At 33.5% G+C, this 23,922-nt stretch overlaps 2 protein-coding genes across 2 annotated transcripts; one reads left to right on the plus strand and one right to left on the minus strand.

Annotated features, from left to right (window-relative positions):
• Positions 1 to 571: 571 nt before the first annotated feature.
• LOC108910115 (ras-related and estrogen-regulated growth inhibitor) lies at positions 572 to 17,169 on the minus strand. The gene is made up of 5 exons (XM_018714627.1): positions 17,013 to 17,169; positions 8,812 to 8,868; positions 4,045 to 4,118; positions 1,955 to 2,119; positions 572 to 1,408 (listed from the first exon to the last, which is right to left on the minus strand). The coding sequence occupies exons 1-5, from the start codon at positions 17,098 to 17,100 to the stop codon at positions 1,157 to 1,159; spliced, it is 636 nt and encodes a 211-aa protein (XP_018570143.1). The 5' UTR covers positions 17,101 to 17,169; the 3' UTR covers positions 572 to 1,156.
• A 4,337-nt stretch (positions 17,170 to 21,506) lies between these two features.
• Positions 21,507 to 22,428, plus strand: LOC108910099 (mucin-1-like). Its single transcript, XM_018714608.1, has 2 exons — positions 21,507 to 21,983; positions 22,030 to 22,428. Exons 1-2 carry the CDS (start codon positions 21,507 to 21,509, stop codon positions 22,426 to 22,428), a joined length of 876 nt encoding a protein of 291 aa, XP_018570124.1.
• Positions 22,429 to 23,922: the final 1,494 nt, after the last annotated feature.

Here is a 23,922-nt window from a genome sequence, read left to right on the forward strand (position 1 = left end):
CCCGATAGATTTTTCAACGTGGCAGATGTACTGCATATCCATTGACAGGTTAATCCTTTTAGTAAATACTTACATCAAGAATTGAATGTTATCATCACATCAGGGATTAGTTGATAAACGTACGCAAGATAAAACGTATTTGTCAGTGTATTACGCATGTGTTTTTTGTGGCTTTTCAGTAAATGCATCTTCGATGATTTGTGTAATACTTATGTAATAGTTACTTTTAAAAATTCTAAGAAATTTTGAGGACAAAATATTTACTGGTGTTGCTATTTTATATCTTTTCCTTTTCCACCACTTAATTTTTACGTTCTCTAAATTATTTGTAAATATTTTTGGGAGGGTTTTTCCAACACAAATGAACAGATTGTAAAAATGAAAACAAATCTAAAACATTGTTAGTTTCGTTAGCAACAATTGACGTAAGTGAGTGTTGGGTTGCCGATGCCTAACAATTTGAAGACTGCTTTAACAAAATTTGGGTAGATTTCAGATAGGTTCAGTGCATTTTTGTAAGAGAGATTTGTTGTTTAACAAAAGTTAGGATTGATAATTAAAAATCACTACATTAAAAACGAATTTGATATATTACATTACATACAAACATTTAGGTACTTAGTCTAGGCAAATTATTTTGCAAAGTCAGGATCGGCCTCGAGGCGTTTTTGACATTGACAAAATGGGATGTTTTTAAAAGTTATATTTGAACTATAGGTTATATTTTCATTATAATATACTGTAGTTTTTGGCATCATTTGTATTAAATACTTATTTTAATTAATTATAGGTAGTAGGTATTTTTAAAAATTTATTGAACATGTGTTTATTCTTAACTTGATTGCTACGTATTTTATTTCGTGTTAACGAATTATCTATCTTCGTTTTGATGCATAACTGTTTAGTTATAAATAAAACAGATACATATAAATATTTTCTGTTTTCAACAAAAAGAAAAAAATTGAAATCTAGTATCGGTAGTAAGAAATACAGTAATTTCAAAGCGTTTTCATCATAATTAAGCACACTTAAAGTAAAGGTGTAATACAGTTTAATGTTTTCACCACACAATGACTAGACGAGGTATAATAAAAAAAAAATCTGGTAACTTAACCAAATGATCGCTCTGTAACCCAAATCACGTCAGCAGTAAATGTCAGTCTTTCGGCAAAGCGCTGTCGCTCTTTCCCCTGGCGTAGAGCCTGAGGTTGCTGGTCCTCGTACCCAACATCCTCTCCAACAGAGAATGCTTCGACTTCCTGCGGGCGGCCAAGACAGCCCTGCACAGTTCCTGGAACACCACGGCGACTGGCGCCACCATTTCAGCAGCCGCCACCTCGGAGAAGCCACACTCGAAGTTCCTGGCCAGGATGGCGCCCTCCTCAGCGCTCACTTCTCTCAAGTGCACCTGAAACGGGATATTGACTATTAACAACAAACTGTTTCATTAAATTGATTAAAAAATCAATACAGTTTCGAATCCCCGGAACTGAAAAATTTTCCGAATGTTACTGAATTCTTACTGGGAAATCTCAATACAAAACCAAAGTGCCACAGTCTATAAGTCAACCAGCACCAATATTTCAAAGATGGACAAAATTCGGGGAGACAAATTGTGACCTCTGTGGAGACATCAACGGATGTGATGGAACGTCTACCCTGATACTTTGTAGGTAGGAATCATATACTTATTTATTAAAAATGCATTTCATTTAAATTAAATTTGGATAGTCTTTAGATATAAATAGCAGCCAAATATAAAATAGTGTTATACTGTGGAATATTTAGAAACGTCATTTTCAAACCGCCATATTGGGACAAAATGAGGATAACAGTTGAGACACTTGGTCAATCTAGGTCTACAGACGGTAATTTTCAGTATTTGCAGATGCCTGTATAATCGAAACGTCATAGAAATATGCGGAGAAGATAAAAAAAGGTTACCTAAACTTACCATATCGTTTTTATTTGCTACAATGTAAACGGGAATGTCAGATTCAGCAATAACAGAACCCACTCTTTTAAGATAGGCGATGGAACGTCTGTCTATGATGGAGTATACCAAAAGCAGTCCATCTGCCCAATTTATAGTTTCTGATGAGGGAAGATCGTCTTCATTCTGCAATAGGAATAAATAAGTGCCTTAAATAATTGTTACTTTTTGTTAAGGGTACATTTCAGTTAATATCAAGCTGCATATTTTATTTTATTACGATTAAAATATATACTTTTTTCAGCGCATAACAAAGCAATACAGGTGTTCATGCGTATAATATTTTAGTTGGGAAAATACTTTACAAACCGATGTTTTCTGGCAAAGGTCCCAATAAGTAGGCATACACACGTGAAAAGTGCTATAAATTGAGTTTGACTGCACTGAAATAATCTTAAAAGAGCGAGTTTAGTTACGACATTGTAATTTTTCCCCACAATTAAGACAGTCACTTCTCAACATCACCATCAATATAGATTTTATCATCGACGCCCACGTAGGAATTGTAAATATGCCAATAATTAGTGTTCGTAATGTCAGTTATTTTTGAAAATTCAGCCGTTTCGAAATGTTCGGGATATTTTTAACTCGGCGAATAAAACAGGACAACAATCTCTTTATGCTTGATCTAAGTTTGCGTGTTTACGTTTTCCTTTTGTTTTTTTTTGCACTGGACACTTGATTAAATTGCAATGTTTCATACTTAATTTACTTAGCATGCTTTCATACCTAAATATACTTTTTAAAAAACTATTTAATTTTATACTAAGGTTGTTAATAATTTTCCTATCACCTTTTTAGATACTTATAAAATGACTCTTTATCCAGTGGTTCCTATTTCATCTGGAAGTATTTTGGTATTTGTTGTTGTAGGTCTACCGAAAACAATAATTTTAATGTCTACTTACGTAGCTACTCTGTACTTCAATTGCCCTATTTTGACCTCAGCTCAGGATTAATTGCTGCTATTTATCCAGCCTGTCTTTTTCTCCCATATTGTATGTTTTCCTTTAGGATTCAATATAGATCTAAATCGAGTTTTTAGGATAAATATTTATATAGGCATTTTTGCAATTCTTGCTCATGACTCACTTAGAAATCGGAGAGTCTTCTAAGCTCTGGTGATTTGTGCATTTTACGTTTTGTATTGAAAAATAAATGCTTCTACAAAGCTCGACTTTAAAAGTTTTAGTAATTTCCTCTAAAATATTTATGTGTTAGGTATCGACGTTTTTACTTTAACGGATCTAATTAATATACAAGAGACTAGACAAAAATCTGACCGATGATAAACCTTGATCCGCATTTTCACCAAATAATAAAAATTTATTGGGTCGTAAATGTTCGCAAATGTAAATAGATATTGATTTTAATTTTTACTGGAGTATTTTTCTTCGCCACGAAATGTAAACATTATGTAGAATCTGAGAGAAATTTATATTTTTTTCAGCCAGAAGTCTAGCGATGCAAATCGTAAAACGTGTTACCGAGAGAATTGAAAAAAATACATGTCCTTCGCACATCAGATCACTCAAATAAGATTTTTTTCTAAGTTTGCATGAAAGTGACATTTTAAATAACATTTTCATAAATCTTCTGTAACAAAAGTATTACCTACACAAAAAAAATCGTGTTAGCAATTTTTTTTGGTCCGAAATCTAATAACAGAATGACTTTTGGATATTCAAGAAGAATCAAACTTTATTAATACAAAAAGTGCAATACGATCTTTTGTCTATATTAATTTAGAGCATTCAGATGTCAACTTGTCTATAACGAAACTATAATTTAAAACGACGATTTAAACTTCAGACTTGTTTCGACTTGTAACCATCAATGTTACAGCAAAGAAAAGCCTCCAGTTGCAGTGATGTAGACGAGAGACAACTCGGTAAATATTTGGCGTTGTTTAGACCGACAGTGCAAATATTTTAGTAAGCGTGTTATATATTTAGTACACAGGTAATCACCACAAGCACCTGTTAATAGCTGTTAGAATTGAAACATGTGTTTATGCAATTTGTAAACGAGTTCTCGCACACCCAACATACCTTCGGACATGTGTCTAATATTTCGTAGAGCACGGGTTCGTTGTCCACGAGCACTTCGTGTTTATACCTAGTTTCTGAAACAAAATAAACGTTCCTGATTGTTTGGTATTCCTGATCGAAAAGCGGCGTCGGCTGGGTTAATTGCTTCTGAGGGCTATTTGCCGATTCACTTACTATTAAACTGTGTTTAACAAACAATTTGGGTTTTACTGGCGGATTTAAGTTACTTCCGCGTCTGTTTTTGTTACTGGGAAATTGTTGGCATTAAATAACCCGCTGTGCAAAAAATAAGGTGAATTTGTTTAAAAATATATTACATTTTTGCTTCCAGGTCACTCGGTGCTAAATCTGGCGAATACGGTGGTTGCGGAACGATATGAACGAGTTGAATTTTTTTAAATAATTAGTTTTTCACTCATCTTAAAGGTTTTCATTAATTTTTTTGTAACTTTTCAATTCATTTATACATTTTCGAACATCTCAACTTGTCTGGCATTTTGCTGAGGGCGGTGTAAATCGCATACCGTTGAAGTTCAGGGATTTTTAGTTGATAGTGCCAATCATGTAATGTTAGTTGCCTATGCTCGAGGGTCGCGAGACTTGTAATTATTTATGAATACGCGTATATTCCCCGAAGATGGTGCGTTAGAGGAATCCGCGGTAGCCTAATTCCTAGGGGTCAAGGGACCACTCTGGTGGCGACTACTACCTCGAGAAAAACCAGTGGAATGGACGGGAATCGACAAAATACCCCCAATTCTATTTTTACCAGATCTTTGAGAAATAACCCAGCTTTTCGCACAATAAATAATTAAGGTCGACGCGACAACCTTCAAGCTCGAGTTGAAACTTCGTGGATTTAAATTTAACCAGGAAAATATCCCAGCGGTCAAATTAACGTAAATAATAATAACACCACATAAACATTTCGTCTTCCTTTCGGTAAATAAATGAAATTTACAACGGAATTAAGAGTTTAAGTTGTTGTTCTTGCCAAGGCTCCGAGCAATAATTTAAGTCACATTCAATTCATGGCTCTTTACAACAGACTTTAAATTTTATAATTCCGCCCAATACTCATTAAGAATTTTGATTTTAAAGTTGAAACTTATGTACAAATAATTAGTAACGGTAAAAATGTCAGTCATTCGAGTTAAGTACGCCAATGGTACAAATGTAGTATTTCTTGCGTTACATTGGTTTTTGGCGATTTGTTATCACTTTCGTAAAAAAAAACACAATTGTAAAAAACAGAAATGAATGCTATACACACACAATGAACGTAAAATTAGTGGATTCCAAATTATTTTCTAGTATTATTTGGAAGCGTTGGTTGGTAGTTTATTTAATTGTGTTTTTGAAAATTAAACACTATGGTTTATTCCATTGCGGAAAGGGTAGATATCATTTCGCTTTACTTTATGAACAATAAATGTGCGAATAGAACAGCTCAGCTATTTAATGAACAACATCAAGATCGACATGTCAGGAGGAAGTATGTTCTAGAGTTAGTAAAAAAATTTCAAGAGACAGGGAACGTAGCCAATAAAAAACGAGAAATTGAAAAACCTATAGTTAATAAAGCTATAGTGAAGTTGCAGTTTTGCGACAAGTTCATCTTGATCCTACATTAAGTACGAGGCAGCTGGCATCTGTGTCTGGGATCAATCAAACTAGCATACAAACCATTTTGAAGAAGAATAGATTCCATCCATACAAAATACATTTAGTCCAGGAACTTCGTGAGGATGATTATGACCGCCGTTTGCAATTTTGCGAAATAATGAGTGAGCGAGCAGGGAACGATCCACAGTTCCTTTTTAACATCTGTTTTTCTGATGAATGCAGTTTTTTCTTGAACGGGACGGTAAATCGTCACAATTGCCGCTATTGGTCCGATTCAAACCCAAGAGTTTTTCACGAGGTGCATACACAGCAACCGGAAAAATTAAATGTATGGGCTGGAATTTTCGGTGACCGGCTGGTGGGTCCTTTTTTTCTACCTGGTAATTTGACTGGCCAAATGTATTTGCAATTACTGGAAGACGCTATTGACCCTGCCTTGACTGATATTATTGAAAATGTTCCAGAGTATGATGAAGATCATTTGATTTTTCAACAGGACGGTGCTCCTCCGCATTATGCGTTAATTGTCCGTCAGTATTTGGACCAACGTTTTCTACGGAATTGGATTGGGAGAAGAGGCAGCATTGAGTGGCCTCCACGATCACCGGATTTATCGCCCCTTGATTTCTTTTTGTGGGGATACCTAAAAAGTAAAATCTATAAAACACAGCCAGCGTCGCTGGAAGATTTGCGTCAAAGAATCGTCGACGAATGCCGTCGAATCACTCCGGAAATGCTTCGGAATGTGCGCGAACGTTTCGAACAAAATCTTTATTCTTGTATGGAAGCGGGCGGTCATCAGTTTGAACATTTAATCAACTAAGTAGTAAGTAAGCAACTAAACATAATTTAAATTTTAAAATGTAAATTTTTTTCAAAGTATTGGGCGGAATTATAAAATTTAAAGTCTGTTGTAAAGAGAATTGTAAGAGCTTTCAAAAGAAATATTACTCAACCCCCAATGCCATTTAAATATTTTGGGGTGATGCTTACCCTTGCTTGGGGGTGAAAGTGGCGGAGTCAAAAATACCAGCAAAGAATGTCCCCCTTTAATCTAAAATCGACGGGTCTGAGCGTTTTTCTACAATCTTGACGCAGTTCCTGAAAATGGCTCTGTTTCGTTTTCATTTGGACACCCTGTATATACGCAATGCGTACACTTACCCACTGTCTACGGTTACATAAAAGTGGACTTTTATTTCTTCTAAAATTTAGATTTATTTTACTCAAATCTATATGTATTTCCAAATACTTGTTTATATCTACTTCATTACTGACAGTTTTGTGTATTCCTACGAATGTGTAGGTACTACTTTTTCAACATTGAATCATACGATTAAATATTTAAGTGAATACTTTTAAGTGGTATAATATTTATTGGTGGGATTTCCTCATGTCTAATAAATATGTCGAAAATAATGCTTTTGAGAACAGTAACAGATCGGAAATTCTCTGTAGTGAAAACCCAGACGAGCTTCATAAATGTTTTTCATTCGTTTACAACGCAGAAACTTGCATAATTACCAATTCTATTCTTTGATTGGAACTTGGAGAGAATTTTAAATTACGTTCTATTTCTATACATATTTTCTTAACCTTAATACATAAATGGGAGTCTAGACAAATAAAGAAAAATATGACAACGATAAAATATTTATTTTTAAGCAGGACTTTATACTAAAGAAATATTTACCGCTTTTATTTTCGGGAGTCACAATACCTCGATCAGTTGGCCTACATTGCAAATTTTATTTTTATTTCTCGTCGATTCGAATTAAAATATACGCAGTTAGTTTAAGTGGCCTTGATATAGAAAAACTTATTGTTCTCTTAACGCAAAAATAGATATATTTTCATAAAAAATTGTTTGGGAGTAATAGTATGTGGAAAAGAATTAAAAAATTAGCTCTAAATTCTATAAACCTCCAAAATATTTAAATTCTAGAAAAGTTGCTTCTAAGTTCTAAAGAATTTGGAAAGTGGAGATTTGAAAAAATTAACAATTGCCACACGAAGTCATTCTAAGTCATGAAAGCTTTGATCTTAAGAATAAATATTTTCAGTCTAAAGTGTAATTTTAAGTTCAAGTCCAAATTAAGGCCGTCAATATTTACAGTATCTGGAACTACTCAAACATATCAGAAAATATAGCTAGTAAGAAAAATAAACATTATCGTGTATGAAAGATGAAATATTTTCGAAAAGTCTAATAACTAGGTAGCACAAACACTTCCTACTTAAAAAAAATATATTCAAATGCTATCCAAATTCAACCAAGTCAAAGATTATGATACATGTGATGATCAGAGAGCGGACAATTTGTGACTTTAACCTTGAACATAGATATGTCATTCATAAACCTAGATACATTACCCATGACGCAGTGGCGTGTCGGGTATGCACCGGAAATTTACGTGATAATTCACGAAAATTCCACGGTACATACATTTTTAGGCGTTGTAAAATATTTAGAAAATCAGAAATTATATACTACATATTTATTAAATAAAGTTCGGTTAAAAATAGTGTCGTTCTTTTAATTGGAAATTAGGAGTCAATGTAACGAATAGCCTCAGGCGACGCACATGATAGAATAGTCCAATTCACGCTCCATTCATAACAGGGCTGCAGTTTGAATTCTGACCAATAGGAATTCGATAAACGCAACCGATGTCGACGGAAGGACTAGAGATGGGCGCGAGTGTCATTTCATTTCTTTAGAACTAAATTAACTTAATTATTTTCTCGTTATTTAACCTGTTCACATGATTTATGGATTTTAAATAAATGGTACAAATCTTCGCGAGAATAATACGATATATTTGCTATACATAATAATTATATTTTGCATAGTTTATACACAATACATTTTTGAACGCGTACACATCTCTACGAAAATTTGACGTATTCTTCGGGTTAAAGTCACACATTGTCCGATCTCTAGTGATGATATACTACACAAAAATGGATTTTCAACTTTGGTATTATTTTATTTAAGTAGAAATTCATTATAGAGGCTGAAAAATAAATTCGAGATATTTTAGCTCCCAAGAAAATGGGGGAAGTTCGCTAAATAACACGAATTCGATCGATCTGTATATTGCGAACACAATAAACAGTTCGCCCGTGACTCGGACTTACCCGCTTGATGGTCATATTCGCCAATGTACCTTCTGGTGAGGAACCTGACCGAGAGCGCTGAAAATAAAAAAAATACATTGTTTGTGGTTCCCAAAACGCCTCGGTTAATTTAAAACCACTAAAGCAGTCAGAACGTGCTGTTCCGGGCAATTTGCTTCGGTATTTAATATTTTTCTGCTCGGTTTTATGGCATGTTTGCAATTTCCAAGCTATTACTAACACATTTCAGACGTATGATACACGCTTGTGCTTATGTAGAGCAAAGTGCTAAGCGTTTCATTGTAGAAGGGTTCGTTTACTTTAGTATTTAAGATCAATTTGAAATTACCCTATGTTTTATGATAACGCTCTTGATTTAAACCGGAAGGTGTTCTATGTTTGCAACTGCATTTCATCAAACGATTAGAGCCGCGTATTAAAATAAATGTTATAGCCAACTTACTAGGAAAATCTAAAACTAAAACACGATTTTGCAGTTTTGTTGCATTACAAGAAGTATGAAAATAATCAATAGAGTAGTTTTAGCGAGTCAAAATATAATTTGCTTCTTTCAGCACCGTAGTTTATAAATAAAATCCAATTTGTTGTTTGAGCGGCTTATACCTGTTTTACATTGGCAATTTATTGATCAATTAATTCATGAAGTCGCTTCATCGAGAAATTGGACAAATGTAATGCACCAAATCTGCTGTCAAATAACTTCATGAATGTATTCATCAAGTTCTTGACGAATTAGAGCATGTTCTAATTTTCGTCAATTTTTTCGTGAAGTTCGGAAGTACCAACCCAACAGATTTCCAACCTCAGATCAGTAACGAGGTTATGTTATTGGAATATGTAAATAATTGTGTGGCGTCGTACTAGTTTTGCATTGTTTTTACTGATTTGTTACTTACAAACACTAATATTTATATAATATGTGTCAAAACGGTACCGCTGTTAAATCACTACAATTATGAGTGGAAAGGTGACATTTTTGAAATTTATTTGCTTCTTTGATTCGCTGGTAGAACTGATTCCTGCGTCAAAAAACTGGACAAGGTCTGTAGCAGTGTAAAACGACACTGTTTACCATTAAATTCGTGAATTAATTCATGAAGAACTTCGTCAATTTATTCATTAATAAATTGTCAATGTAAAGCAGCTTTTAGCAATGTGATTTTTACTAATTCATCTATTTAAGTACTACCAACGTTTCAAAGTAAATTGAATTTGTTTAAAAATTACAAAAATTACTTCTAGCGATTTGTAAGCATTAAAATGAATTAAATTCCTAAGCTATAAAAAGGGTGTAACAAGTCTTACTTGAAATGTATCATATTGTATATACATTCAAATACCATTGCCTTTAAGTTGGCGTTTATTTCCAATGATAAAACAACAAAGGAAAAAATCCTGAAACGCTGAAAATTGACATTTGAAACTTGTATGCTTGTATAATTCCACATTCCACAGGTTTATCTAACAGAGCAAACCGTCACTCACCTACAGACATTTTAGACAAATCGATGTCGATGACAAACGGATTTTTTTCATATTGTTGTACCAATCCAAGTAATAAGAATTCAGTTTCAGTATTCTATTTGATACTAAGTGACAACAGATAAGTTATTTTATCTAAAACTGAGCTATGTTTAATACAAACATTCATAATTTCATTGACGACATACATATTAGTTATTATGAAATTATTTATTTTAATTTCGAAATACTGATCGAGTTTTTCGAATATTTACTTTTACGTATATATGTTTTGGGTCAAACAATGAGACCAATGAAGTTTTTTTTGTATATTTTCCGTACAACTGAATGGTGTAATCAGTTTTTGATTTTTTTAAATGTAAACAAATTATCAATAATAACTGAAAAATTCATTGTTGCAAGTAATTTTTAATTTTTTTGCATTTTTGAGCATGTTTTTGAACTATTACAGATTTTTTTTATTTCACCAAAAAGTATACGTCAAAACGAAAAAAAATGATTACCGGCAGAACTCTGTACAATGATTTTTTAAAGTAGAATTTTTCTTTGAAAAAAAGTGTTTCAAGCTGAAAAAAATTAATATCTCAGAAACTTCTTGATTTTTTTATCTAAAAAAATTTGAGGTTATTTAAGACAGAGAAAGGTATACTTTCACAAAGTTTCGTCAAAATTAAATTATTTTTGCAGAAATAAGAAATAAAAATCGAAAAATCAGAAAAAAACTGTTTTTCGCATTTTTCTCGGAAATTTTGAGGTTATGTTAAAAAGTGAACTCTACAAAAGTTGTAGATTTTTGAATGATCTACAACTTTTGTATTGGATACTTTTTTGTTTGACGTCAACTTTCGCCAGAAATCCCAATAATACAATTTTTCATAACTTTTCAACCCCTCAAATCAACCCTCCGCCGCTCCTGCTCACGCATTTATTTTTTTTAGGTTTATTATAAGCCCTTTTACCATTTCCACTTATAAAAGTCCAGGTAACAATTTGTTTTTTCTCCAAGTGTAATTTGGTTGGATTATATACACATTTAGTCACATTACATCACTAGATATTTCCACATGCCACTTTTCTGGCAAAAGCAGCTTAGCTGAATGGCCTAAAATTTTTTTTTGACTGAAAATATGAAACATCGGCTTCAACTCATTAAAATGATAATTATGGGAAAGAGAATGACAATAATATAGTAGCTAAAAACACTTTTAACGTAAAAAAATTGTATAATTTTCGAGGTTGAGTGGTTAATCTAAAAATACCAGAAGAAAGTTGGCTTGCGTCTCCGTACAACTGTACAAATAAAACAATGAAAGCGTCAGTAAATGGTGAATCACCCATAAATCCGTTTGAAATGTGTGAGTTCTGAGTACATAATGATCAAATATAATATATGTTTTACAATTCCAACAATGCTGTTATCCGTGAAAACTTAATTCATTGTTGTTTATTTTCATTGCAATGAATCGCTACTATTAAATATGATGATAATAAATTTTTCGAGGCGGTTTCAGCGTCTGCAGTAAAATTTGTAAAGATCTCCAACATTTTAAAGTAATTAAAGATTTTCAGTGTTTTCACTACCTTTTTTTTCACTGCAGAACACTATATTTACAGATTTAACAATGCCAAATCATCTTGAATCTAGAACTAGAATTATGTTAAACAGTATGATGTTTTATGGACTACACTTTGTATCAAAATCTTTTTTTTTTTTTGGGGTAATTCCTCATACTTTGAAGATGATCCTCGACCAGAAAGGCCTTTGACTTCAACTGATGATTCCAACGTTCTGAAAGTCAAAGATATGGTGCGTGCAAATTGCCGATTGGCTGTCACAGAAATTGAGGAAGAGGTTAGCATTTCATTTGGATAATGCCATGAAATTTTGACTGAAAAACATGTATCGAGTTGCAGCAAACAATCCAATGACGATGAAACATTCATTCAAAGGATCACAACGCGAGACGAAAACTGGATTTACGGCTACGACATTGAGACATGTGATGATAATAGTTTTTTTACTTATCGATTTATTTTCTGGAATCGTTCGCTCAAATTTAAACAAAGAAATTGTTGGCCGAGGTCACTAGCATTTTAAAAGATTCTTGACCCACTTATGAGCCGATTTCGGGCGACAGAAAAAATATGATAGTAGCGCGTCGACAGGTGATGACGCTTTTTACAATCTCCCGCGTGGTCGTAAACATCCACTGTCGGCGAACCTCTGAGATTTTATTTATCACCGTTATTGATTTCCAAATTGTGACAGGAACACTGTTTTGCCCGTCTATTTTCATGCAGAGTGGTTCGGGATGGGTCAATATTTATATGCACACAGCCATACCTCCAGGAAAAAGTGTGTTAGTAGGTCTAGTATACCGCGTTAAAATTAAATCGAAGTAGTAAGAGCAAGAAGTTCTGGTTTTAGAACTGGATTAATCGGAAACCTTTTAGTACCGGAGCTATTGCCACATTGTTTATTTATGCAGTTTAATGATGTAGCAGGGAGGCATCGCGAGAAATTAAAAATGTACTTGTTACGTCGTTATATGTTTGCATATTTCTTCAAAATCATATTTTTTACATTTATACTCATCGTAGTTAGTGGATTAGCAAAAATTTAGATCCTTTTTTTTTCAATAATTTGGTCGTTTCATTTGGGCCTTCCTTACATCGAAAATTCCACGTAATTTGCGCACACTCTCAGCTACACACTCTCCGTGCTTGTAATGAATTTTCACAATCTTCACTCGTATAGTACTCTATTTTGTCTAAACGGGACATCCGTTATTTAGAGTGTTAATTGTTTCCGGAAAGTGTAAACAGAAGTTTTAATAACTTATTTACAGATGGAGGAAGATATGATGGCGTGCCTGTTCATAAAACTACCATTATTTGACGTGAATTATTTTGTTTTCCACCTATGTTGTCAGCCCAGTTGATTATGTCATATATTAATGATATGTTTCTGAAATAAAACATTTAATTTGTCAAAAACGACATTCGTAACTTCTATTTCGAATCTGTTTTCGTAATCAAAGACGTATTTGTATATTTACTACTGTAAATACTAGATACATTTGCACAAATTATCTAAAAACAGGTATCTAGGTACAGTCTTTCCGATATCAATTGGAGAACCAAGAGGATGACAGTATGTTCGGTCGCTGACGCAGCAACTCGACATTGAAATATTTGAAAAACTTGTTCCCATATTTATTTAGCCATACCCATATACAAGTATGGAGAATGCGAGCACGGGCAAACGAAATACAAATACAGTTGCATTGGTCCACTGGGTAATAAATCTCAGCCATTGACAAGTGGTTGACAAATTGCCCAACAGTGCAGTGCAGCAATGCGGAATCTGGTGCGATGCTGGTAATTTTAATTTATTATAGGCACCGTCTATTAATCATTGATATTACAATTGCGAAAGGAAGAAATAATATTGTTACCACATGGCATTTTGGAGACCTTTTGAAACGGAACAAAACGAAATTTACCATCAATAATATAAAATTGTTTGAGGACATAAATAATTAAAATATGTTGTTGGCCAAATGAACATTTAATAGAAATTTTCTGCACATATATACAAATTATTATAATTTTTTACCTTCATCACAAAACTTTTTTAGGGACGCCTATGAATCTCATTAAATTTTATTGCTGGGCGTTTTTTTACATGTTCAACTGACTTCGGAAAGACTATAACGAATTTGAATTAATTAGTTTCTAGGTATTAGGAGATATTTTAAACTTTTAGAAAAGTGATAGACCTCATCTCAAATACTACTACTAACTATTTAGTATTTGTACATAACAATAATAATTGTATTCTATTTAGATTTGTTATAGATTCGTTTCGATTAAATCGCAATAAATATATTTAGATTTTAAATGACGCGTGAATGTAAACTTACATTTCTATTGACTTGTGAAAGATAGTAAAATGTTAAATGTGTATACATATGTTTAGTTCATGAAAGTAACTCTTCCAAAATAAAAATTAATAAAAACAAGCACTGACTTTTTAATGGAAAGAAGATGTTATAAGGTTTATTTCTAGCAATCCACGAATATTTTTAATGAAATAAATATGCTACGCACCAAGCAAATACATGTATACTGAAATAGCTAATACAAAATTTGATTCTCGTATAAGCCTCTATTATATGCATACATTACAATTTTTAAGGCAGCGCATTGGATAGAAAATAAATATATTTATCAATGTACCCACAACATAGTTATAGTCTTCCAATAATGCCACTATATGCCAACTATGCCTAGCACTGCGTTGTTTATTCCCTGCCGTATTAATCGAAATAAACACATTTTTTCACTATTTGGATCCACCAAGGTAACCTTAATGACTGTAAAAAACGTAGATAAATATTTACCAGAATGATTTGTCTGTGAGTGTTATTGTTAAAACTCATTAAAACCTATTTACAGTGCTTTTATGAACGAGATATGCCATTGAGCTAGGCCGTTCGGTTTTGCGTAACTGTGAAAGTCTCGTTTGCTTGTTTTCATTCATTTGAATTTAGGAGGGTGGTGATGGAAGGTGTATCTATTTCACTAATAAAACTTCAGTGTTTTCTTTATGTCAAAATAAAGATACCCACAAATATTTGTTGGAAAGTTTGTACTGAAGCTTCTCTACCTAATGAAAATTACCTATTCAATACGTCAAAGTGGTTTTGTTTTGTAATTGCCATTGTAATAGTTAAACAATTATGTGTCATCAGATACAGTAATGATCGACAAGAAAGATCACGTATGATGTCATTAATAAAAGTATTGAACGGATGGGGGCCAAGTACAGAACCCTGAGGTACTCCCACACTCGTTTTTGCCACAACAGAATTGAAACCACGGTAATGCACTGATAAGCGCCTATTAAATAAATAAAGTCTTTAAAAAATTGTATTCTGTCCAGAAATGGACCATTTATGCCAAAAAATCGTGGTCCAGTCTGTCAAAAGCAGTATGAGTTTAGCACAAATAAACCATTTATATCAATTTTTATAAAATAACTAATACTAGGCACATCTCCTAGGCGTTTATTTGTGAAAATTTTCCTTAGATTTAGACCCGATGTTTATTTTCGAAAAACAATGACATATTTCGGGACCTTGAAATTAAAAATAATGTAAACTTGGGATATTTTGGGTGACAAGATATGTAAATAATGATGTGTTAAAATACCTCATTTGACAAGAATGTCGAGGACTAAGCGCCGGATCGCTTTTCGATGAGAAAAATGTTCCTTTTATCTATTTCGGGGTTAACAAACAGAAGGCAAAGGCGAATAATTAATTTTAAGAGAGTATCATTCCGGTCTATTTTTATTTCGGAAAATTCCCCTTATTAAATATTTTCATAAAACAACCGAAGTTCGGTAATAAAGATCTCGCTTTTAACGCTTCATGAGTACAATAAAATTTTTGAAAGTTAAATATTTATATAAATTCATTTTTCATTTAAGAACGTATTATTTTATCCACAGATGTTCGGACACTCAGCTATAAAATATTACTGTATATTTTGCTCCTTTTCGATGTTTCCGCTGAAAAAAGTTTGGAAATTCAGCATCAAATTTCGATGCTGTGCAGATTTCTAAAGGTTTAAATGTAATATACGTATATGCCCTTGTCTACCCCAGCCAGCCGCGATTATAACAGTTGCATCCGGTTCAGAAGATCTATTTTTGTAACACGTTTCCTGTAGCTAGCTCGCAAACCATTAGGAAAAGCAAATAATTAACCCTGTAATTTTATTTATTTATTCGTGGCTTTCGTGTCAGAAGAATTTTCAATTTTCATGAAAAAAAAAAAAAACAATGAAGCAGATTTCTAGCAGTGAGTGGAGATTTATATTGTGTACTAGATTATTTCATTAATTAAATATAATAATAATATTTTTTCGTATTTTGACTGATGATATGCTATTTTACTAAATTCAAAATCGTTTACTAAAGTGACACTAAACCACATGAAATGTCACTTTAGAATATGATAGAAAATTGTTTGTTTAAATATTGCAAACATTGTTATATACATATATTAACAGTACAATTATTCAAATTTGAAAACTTAATAACACGAAATTTATTCAATTCTACTATTTCTATTTGTTCTTCCTGAAAACTATTATGATTCTCTATCTGCCTGATTCCTCAATGATCTGGAGGTGCCACTAGTTCATCCTGATGAAATATACTTTTTGAAATTTTCAACTTATCGACGATGCTTTCCTCTACAGTGTAGGAAAGTACCGATGGTCTATCAGAAGTTACGTGAGAGCGATAAAGTAAGCCATAGAAATCCATGTGATAGACAAGGATGGCTATAATGAAGGCGTCTAATACTCAACGCCCATTTCGCCCTTCCACAAATAAGAAGTGGATCTTATTAAGAAATTTTTAAAATCAACTCTGACTAATCCTTTTGGCACAAAAAATGTCTCAAATTAAAATAGTAACGAAAAATACCATAATAATTATGGAAAATATATTTAACCCCTTCTGAAATGTGTAACAATTTAAAATTTGACATAATGTAACGTAAAAGTTTATTAAAAGCATGAAAACAAACCCCAACTGATTCTTGTGTGGTTTATTTAATCGTTTTTATTTTTTTTTAAAATTCGCAGAAAAAAAAAACAAAAAAAAAAAAATGGGAAAACTATAAACAATTTACGTTACGTACCGCTCTTTCCAACACCAGGGGAACCGATAACAGCCACCTTCACCTCCGATAGAGACGACTTCTTCCTCCGCATGCCTTTGCCGTTCATATTCACAGTTTCGAAATCAGACGGTTCGGCGTACACGCGTCTACTGCGGTATCTCGTCGCTCGGTCGGATACTGGTAATGCCGCCGTTTCTAAAATTATCCGAAGAATTAGACGCACAGCGGACGCACCGACTTGGAAGTGTGTGCGAAGACAGATCCGCTCTTTTAACGCGTTAACGAAATTTTCGACAGCAAATCAACAAAGGAATCCTTGCAGGTACGTAGCGAGTGCTTTCAGCGTCTTTGAAACGATTGAATGGGCTTATTTAGCATGTTCTTTTATAGGCTATTGTTTATAGGATTTGATTTTAAAAGGAACTATGATTCTAGTTTGCTGTACAAAAAAACTAGATGGGATTCCGTTCAAAATGATGCGTTTTCAAAAGTTTTTGGATTAATATTGGTCAAACTTAAATATCTTTTAGATTTTCGTCGTTTTTAACATAATAATGATTATAATTCTTATTATTTTTACAACAAATTGGTTCTTTACTTAGTAACAAAAGTTTTATTTGCTAATAATAAATAAAGATTATCCCAACTTAGAGTAAAAAAAGTAAAAATAAAAACAAAAAATCTTATTTTTTGCTTTTTTAAAATTGTTTATTAACGATTATTTGCATAAAATTTTCCTTTTAAATTTTTTAAATAAGTCATTTCGATGGGAAATTCAATTCTCTAAATAATTTTTCCTATGAACTATAGCGAAATTATGCTTCGTTTTCAGGCTACAATTAAAAAACTGAAAGGGGTGCATTTTCACCCCTACCTCCAATTTCCACCCTCTAATTTAATAGCACTCCGCGGTTTTTTCATCTAAAATAACCCTTTGAACGATTCTTGCAATAAAATTGCTTGAACGTCATAGTTTTAATCCTGTTTTTTGGATATAATCAATAGCCTATTAATGCATGTTCAGGGAGTAGACATCGGAGTTTGCTGATGTGCAAAAATCATATTTTTTTTCAGTAATTGCGCACTCAAAGTAATTAAAGACCATGTAGAGCGGGAAAACGCACCGAAGCCTTTTCAAATACCTTTGATTTATTCACACATTTTTTTAGTACTTAACAAATTTACCGTTAGCGAAAAATCATCACAAGTATCATATCATTAAAGTTTCCAAAAACAAAAATCAGTATAGATCTGCACGTAAAAAATGTATTATGTGGTGAGTAGAGCATGTAAATAAAGAGTCAAAATTGTAAATATTATTGAAACAATTAAATAAACAGACAGTAAATTGTTCTGTGAAAATTCCACACACATTCACGATTCCATCTGCTTCAACATTTCTCAGACGCTCTTAATGAACAAAGTGTCCGACTTGTATAAACTCATTAGAGATATTTTTGAAATCGTATCGATTTTTTTGTTCTTATTAATGGACATGTGAAAATACGTATTTCTTAAAATATGAAACTGATGATTTACAGACTCATAAATAACCGACCTTTATACGAATGTTTGTTTCTGCAAGGAAAAACTTCATTTAATAAAAATTCGTAAGAGGGCATGGTTTCATTAAAAAATGAATTACTAAAGAATTTTTTTAATCTATGGAGTTAAAGTGCCTAGTTGTTAGCTACGGTTAGTAATTAAACTGCCAAAATTTATAAATACACTTTAAGAAAAATATTTGAAATTTCAGCTCCGTTTATTTTTGTCCAAGTCTTTTAACACTCTGTGCAGATTATTTTGATGAGGCCAAATTATCATAAATATTTACCAGTCTTGATCACACTGATGCATAAAGCTTTATGTTGAAATTATATTTTCAAAAAATGATAAGACTAGACAGTTTTTAAAATCAACTGGATATTGCACAAAAAAAACAGAATCAGTATTCAAAGATTGGATGTAAGCTTTTCTTATTGGAAATTGCCCATACAAATCTGTGAAAAAAATCAGTAACAGTAAACAACTTTTTTTGACGATCACTTTTTTTTTTCAGGTTTTAAGTAGTCTCGAAGTCGACGATTTTAAATAAAAAGAATCCCATGGAGACTACACAAGGAGCACGAGCTCCTTGTAAACAGATATCTTACCAAATTAGAGGGCGCTAGTGTCCCATATGTACCGAATGGTAGAAGGGAGATAAAGAAAGTGGTAGTTTGAATTAAAAATCAATCATGTCGTTTTTGTGATGCATTAAAAATTTTAAAATAAATAATGTAGGCTACTTTGAATTAGATAAATAAATCAATAAAAGTAATTTCTACTATTACACTGACTTTTGTCAATTTTCCCGTATGAGTTCGTGCTCCTTGTCTAGTCTCCCTGGCTTATACAATCAATGGCAACGTCAAACAACGATTTTTTTTTGATAAAGCATGACAGCTAGTTGACAATTAAAGATTTTGATGTACCCAAAATTTTCTGTATCAAAAAATGAATAGATTTCAGAAAGACGATAAAGAAGACGAAAAGCAATCCCTGAAACACGTCGTAGACCATGTTATAGATTACATATCGTCCTCCAAGTCAACAGTGCAAATTCTAAGCGACAGGCGGGTAACTAATGACGAAAAAAAAGCGAAAGCCATGAAGCAGAACACAAAGGATATTATTAGAAGGAAAATCATAAGAGGTATGGACAATATAACGTTGTCATTGTCTTGATTTCTATGCTATGCGTTTCTTTTAGAGTTTTTAAGGGGTGACAAAAACGACAGTAACAAGCTCACCCAACTACACGTTAATGAATCATTTAAAGAGAGAACTGACTCAAAAGTCAAATGTTCCGCTGCTTTCACAGAAGAGCAATTCAAAAATTGCAACGAGTCTGCAAAACAACGACGTCCGTCGATGAGTTTTTTGGACGAACAGTACAACTTAACGAAACAAGCCATCGCTAGAAGGTATCGACCACAGATGAAAATCAATTCCGTATCAACGAAAAGCAATATAATGAGAGGTTGGTACTACATAACAGATATTTAAGGCGATTAATTAATGTTTACTTTACTTTCTGCTTTATTTGGAACTTCACTGATTAATTACTGGCATTTTTAATGAAATAATGCAATTGTCATAAAACAGCCTATTTTTTTAATCTTTACTGCTATTTTTGATTTTTAGATTATTTTGATGAACCATATGACCGAGATTACCACAGAATTACTAATGTAGTTTCCGAGAGGATACCTGTACACGAAGTTAAGAAAAAACATACTAAGAAATGCGACAAGAACTTACCTACTACAACTGGAAAGTCATCGAATCAAAAAACTTACGTACTCTATGAAAAATATTAGTATGGCAGAAAGATGAAAGAAATATACTTTTTAAAACAGCAGGGGTATATTCTTTATGTGTCTAAATATTGGCTAAAGAGTAAATATCCTCATTAATGAATTATAACACAATTAGTACAATTAATGTCTCTAAATTCGATAAATACGAGGTGTTGCAATATGTACAAATTCTGAAGGGCTTAGGTTCGATAAATACTCTGTATTTAAAGTATTTGAAAAATTTAAAACAAATCTGTTTAGTAAATCTAAAGCGGAAAAGGATATCTATATAATATGCGGTGGTCTAATGGGAATCTTGGCTTTATCGATTGTGGAGCGTCAGTAAATAAACCAAAATATTATACAAACTATCAAGGTAAATATATACGACACGTATATACACGTATATGTTTTCAGCCAGGAAAATTGAATAATTTCAGTTATTTCGAATTTTCACCAGCCTATATATGTATATCATGCAATAAGAGAAAATAGAGGATATATCTTCGAAATATAACTGTTGATTGTTTTCCATAATATAATTTATTATATTTTCCATAATTTCCATATACCGCGAGCGGCAAAAGTATGGAATATTTTTATTTAAAAATCAGATGTTCGTTATTTGAAAAATCGCCCGGACCCGTCGAATTATATTTTTAGTTGCGCATTTTCCGAAACAATTTTCATTTATACAGGGTGGCCCAAAGAAAAGTTATGAAATCAAGGTCAACTTTTTTAAATGGAAATCCCACCTTTTTGTATTTTTATTCATGGAATTCTGATAATTTTTTATGTAACATAACCTATACCTCTCTTTTTGAGATAATGGCGTCTGAATATAGAATATGGAAAATTTTCAAAAATTATATATATCCATTCATATTTTTGCAATTTTTTGTTAAACCTAAAGGAAAAATATGTTAAATTTCTTAATCTTAAAGACAAATACATTCTAGTAAATATTTCTTTTAATAAACAATTCACTTTATTTTATTTTTAGTTTCTTGAATATCAACCAGGTAATTAATAAAATTTGTCAATTGTAGCGACAGTCACGGATCACCGAAAATTAACGTCAGACTTTCAACGTCCTGTCATTGTGACACATGATGATTCGCATCACAAAATTCAAGTGAAATTTCAGTTTAGTGAATAGTTTAAGTCCTAAATGAGTAGAAGTCGCCAGAAAAATGTTCGCGAACCAAGTGAGGTTGAAGCATGGAAATTGATGATGAACAGCATGTTAGAGTTCGTAGTTGCGTCAACGAAACTGATGGAAACCATCACCAACCGCGCAGGGGTGACCCCTGCCCCCAGCTCGGAAGACGATGTCTGCGAAGGGGCCTGCGCTGCTAACGAGGTGGCGAAAGAGACGCAGACTGCTATTGCTCCCGATCCTGGTACTGATCCTGCTGCCGCACCCGATCCCGATCCTGCCGCCACTCCTGCTCCCGATCCTGCCGCTACTTCTGCTCCCGATCCTGCCGCCGCACCTGTTCCCGATCCTGCAGCCGCTCCTGTTACCGATCCTGGAGCCGCTCCGACTCTCGATTCTGCTGCCGATCCTGCTGCTGCTCCGACGCCCGAACCTGCAGTCGCTCCGGTTCCTGATCCTGCTGCCGCACCTGCTCCCGATCCTGCCGCTGTACCTGCTGCCGATCCTGCTGCCGCTCCGACGCCCGAACCTGCAGTCGCTCCGGCTCCTGATCCTGCTGCCGCACCTGCTCCCGATCCTGCCTGCTGCTGTACCTGCTGCCGCTCCGACGCCCGAACCTGCAGTCGCTCCGGCTCCTGATCCTGCTGCCGCACCTGCTCCCGATCCTGCCACTGTACCTGCTGCCGATCCTGCTGCCGCACCTGCTCCCGATCCTGCTCCTCCAACTGAGGGAGCAACTTATCAGGAAAAGCTAGATCCAACAAAACAAGCAACAGGTGAGAAACCAGCAGAGCCGGCTGAAGAGGAAGCATCTGAAAGTTCGAGTGAATCGGATTCAGAAGGAGAGGAACTTGCCGAGGAGCTCTGTGTGTGTCGCATTGTTAAACGGATAAAGAAAATAGTTTCTACGGTTGGAGTAAATGTCGACAAATAACGTAACAAAGGAAATTTAACAAGAAACATAAACGAAAAATTGATTTTCAACTTTAAGATAGATTATATACAATCCATATACAATCCATATATATTATATACAATATATATACAATCCAATGGATTGCTTACCAATTCCTTAATTAAAGGTTTATTTTATAAAATATCTCTGGCAAAATTAATTTATTTCTGTAACTGCAGTACTTTCTAATCCAGTATTTAATCACGGAGTCTAACCTCGATAGTGAAGTGGATATAAGTAATAAATTAAAAAGTTTTTGTTTTTAAATGGGAAAATACGATGAAATTCGTCCGATTAATAACAAAATTGAAGAGAACAAAATATAACAGATCAATATCACCGTGGACAGTTTAGAAAAGGTCACTTTTACGATGCGGTTTTTAGTTTATTTTAAATAAATGAAAAATAAAAACATTTCTAAAAATCCTTTAAAATGAAATCATATTCTTTGTTACCAAAGATCTAGGTATGCAAAACATATTTTAAATTATAATTAGTTTGGGCTAGTTTTTTTAATTAAGTCATTTTCATGTTTTTTTTTAACTAGTAATTAATTGATAACACAGTCTTACAAAAAAAATAAATGTCGTGATCTCGATGACTGACCATGGTATTCCTATGTATTTTTCGACGCTGAATCCGTATTCGAGCTCAAAAAAAATCGTATACCCCTTAAATTTTTATCTAGAGCCAAAAACATCCCTTAAATAGGGGTAAAGTTATGAATTTAAATATAAAATTAAAAAATGTTAATTGTCTCTACTTTCTCTTATTTCTCTTTAGTGACCGGATTGTGATAAATATTATTAGAAGGAAAATTATAAGAGGTATTGCACATAACGTGGATATCAGTCATTATACATTGAGTGAGCCGTAAGTCCCTCCAAACCCAAGCTTGCCATAATAATAAGTTTTATGGTCTAGGTACAAATTATAAAATGGTACTTCCTGAGTAAAGGATTTTGGAATTTCCAAAGTCTGAAGGACTCGACCGTTGAGAAAGACATCTCCGACATATGCATATACATTTTTGCAGCTGCTGGACTTCGTCTTCTGGTATAAGCACTGACAATTTACTTTCATTTTTTATATCAAAGACAAAAAAAATGATTTCCTTAAAATCAACCAGTCAATTAATAAAATTTGTCAATTGTAGCAGCCCTCACGGATCACCGAAAATTAACGTCAAACTTTCAACGTCCTGTCATTGTGACACATGATGATTCGCATCACAAAATTCAAGTGAAACTTCAGGTTAGTGAAAAATTTCGATCCCAAATGAGTAGCAGTCGCCAGAAAAATGTTCGCGAACCAAGTGAGGTTGAAGCATGGAAACTGATGATGAACAGCATGTTAGAGTTCGTAGTTGCGTCAACGAAACTGATGAAAACGATCACCACCCGCGCCGAGGCGACCCCTGTCCCCAGCTCGGAAGACAATGGCTGCGAAGTGGAATGTATAATGTGCCCCACC

This window comes from Anoplophora glabripennis, unplaced genomic scaffold (genome assembly GCF_000390285.2).
Source record: "Anoplophora glabripennis isolate ALB-LARVAE unplaced genomic scaffold, Agla_2.0 scaffold184, whole genome shotgun sequence".
In the NCBI taxonomy this organism is placed as follows: Eukaryota; Metazoa; Arthropoda; class Insecta; order Coleoptera; family Cerambycidae; genus Anoplophora; species Anoplophora glabripennis.

Excerpts from the sequence above, each read along its gene's own strand:
- LOC108910115 (XM_018714627.1), bottom strand. The coding sequence starts at position 17,100 with ATGAACGGCAAAGGCATGCGGAGGAAGAAGTCGTCTCTATCGGAGGTG. Across the intron at positions 8,869-17,012 it reads CCCTGGTGTTGGAAAGAGCG|CGCTCTCGGTCAGGTTCCTC; the intron begins GTACGTAACGTA and ends TTTTATTTTCAG. Across the intron at positions 1,409-1,954 it reads TAGCAAATAAAAACGATATG|GTGCACTTGAGAGAAGTGAG; the intron begins GTAAGTTTAGGT and ends ATCCCGTTTCAG.
- LOC108910099 (XM_018714608.1), top strand. The coding sequence starts at position 21,507 with ATGAGTAGAAGTCGCCAGAAAAATGTTCGCGAACCAAGTGAGGTTGAA. Across the intron at positions 21,984-22,029 it reads CTGCTCCCGATCCTGCCGCT|TCGCTCCGGCTCCTGATCCT; the intron begins GTACCTGCTGCC and ends CCGAACCTGCAG.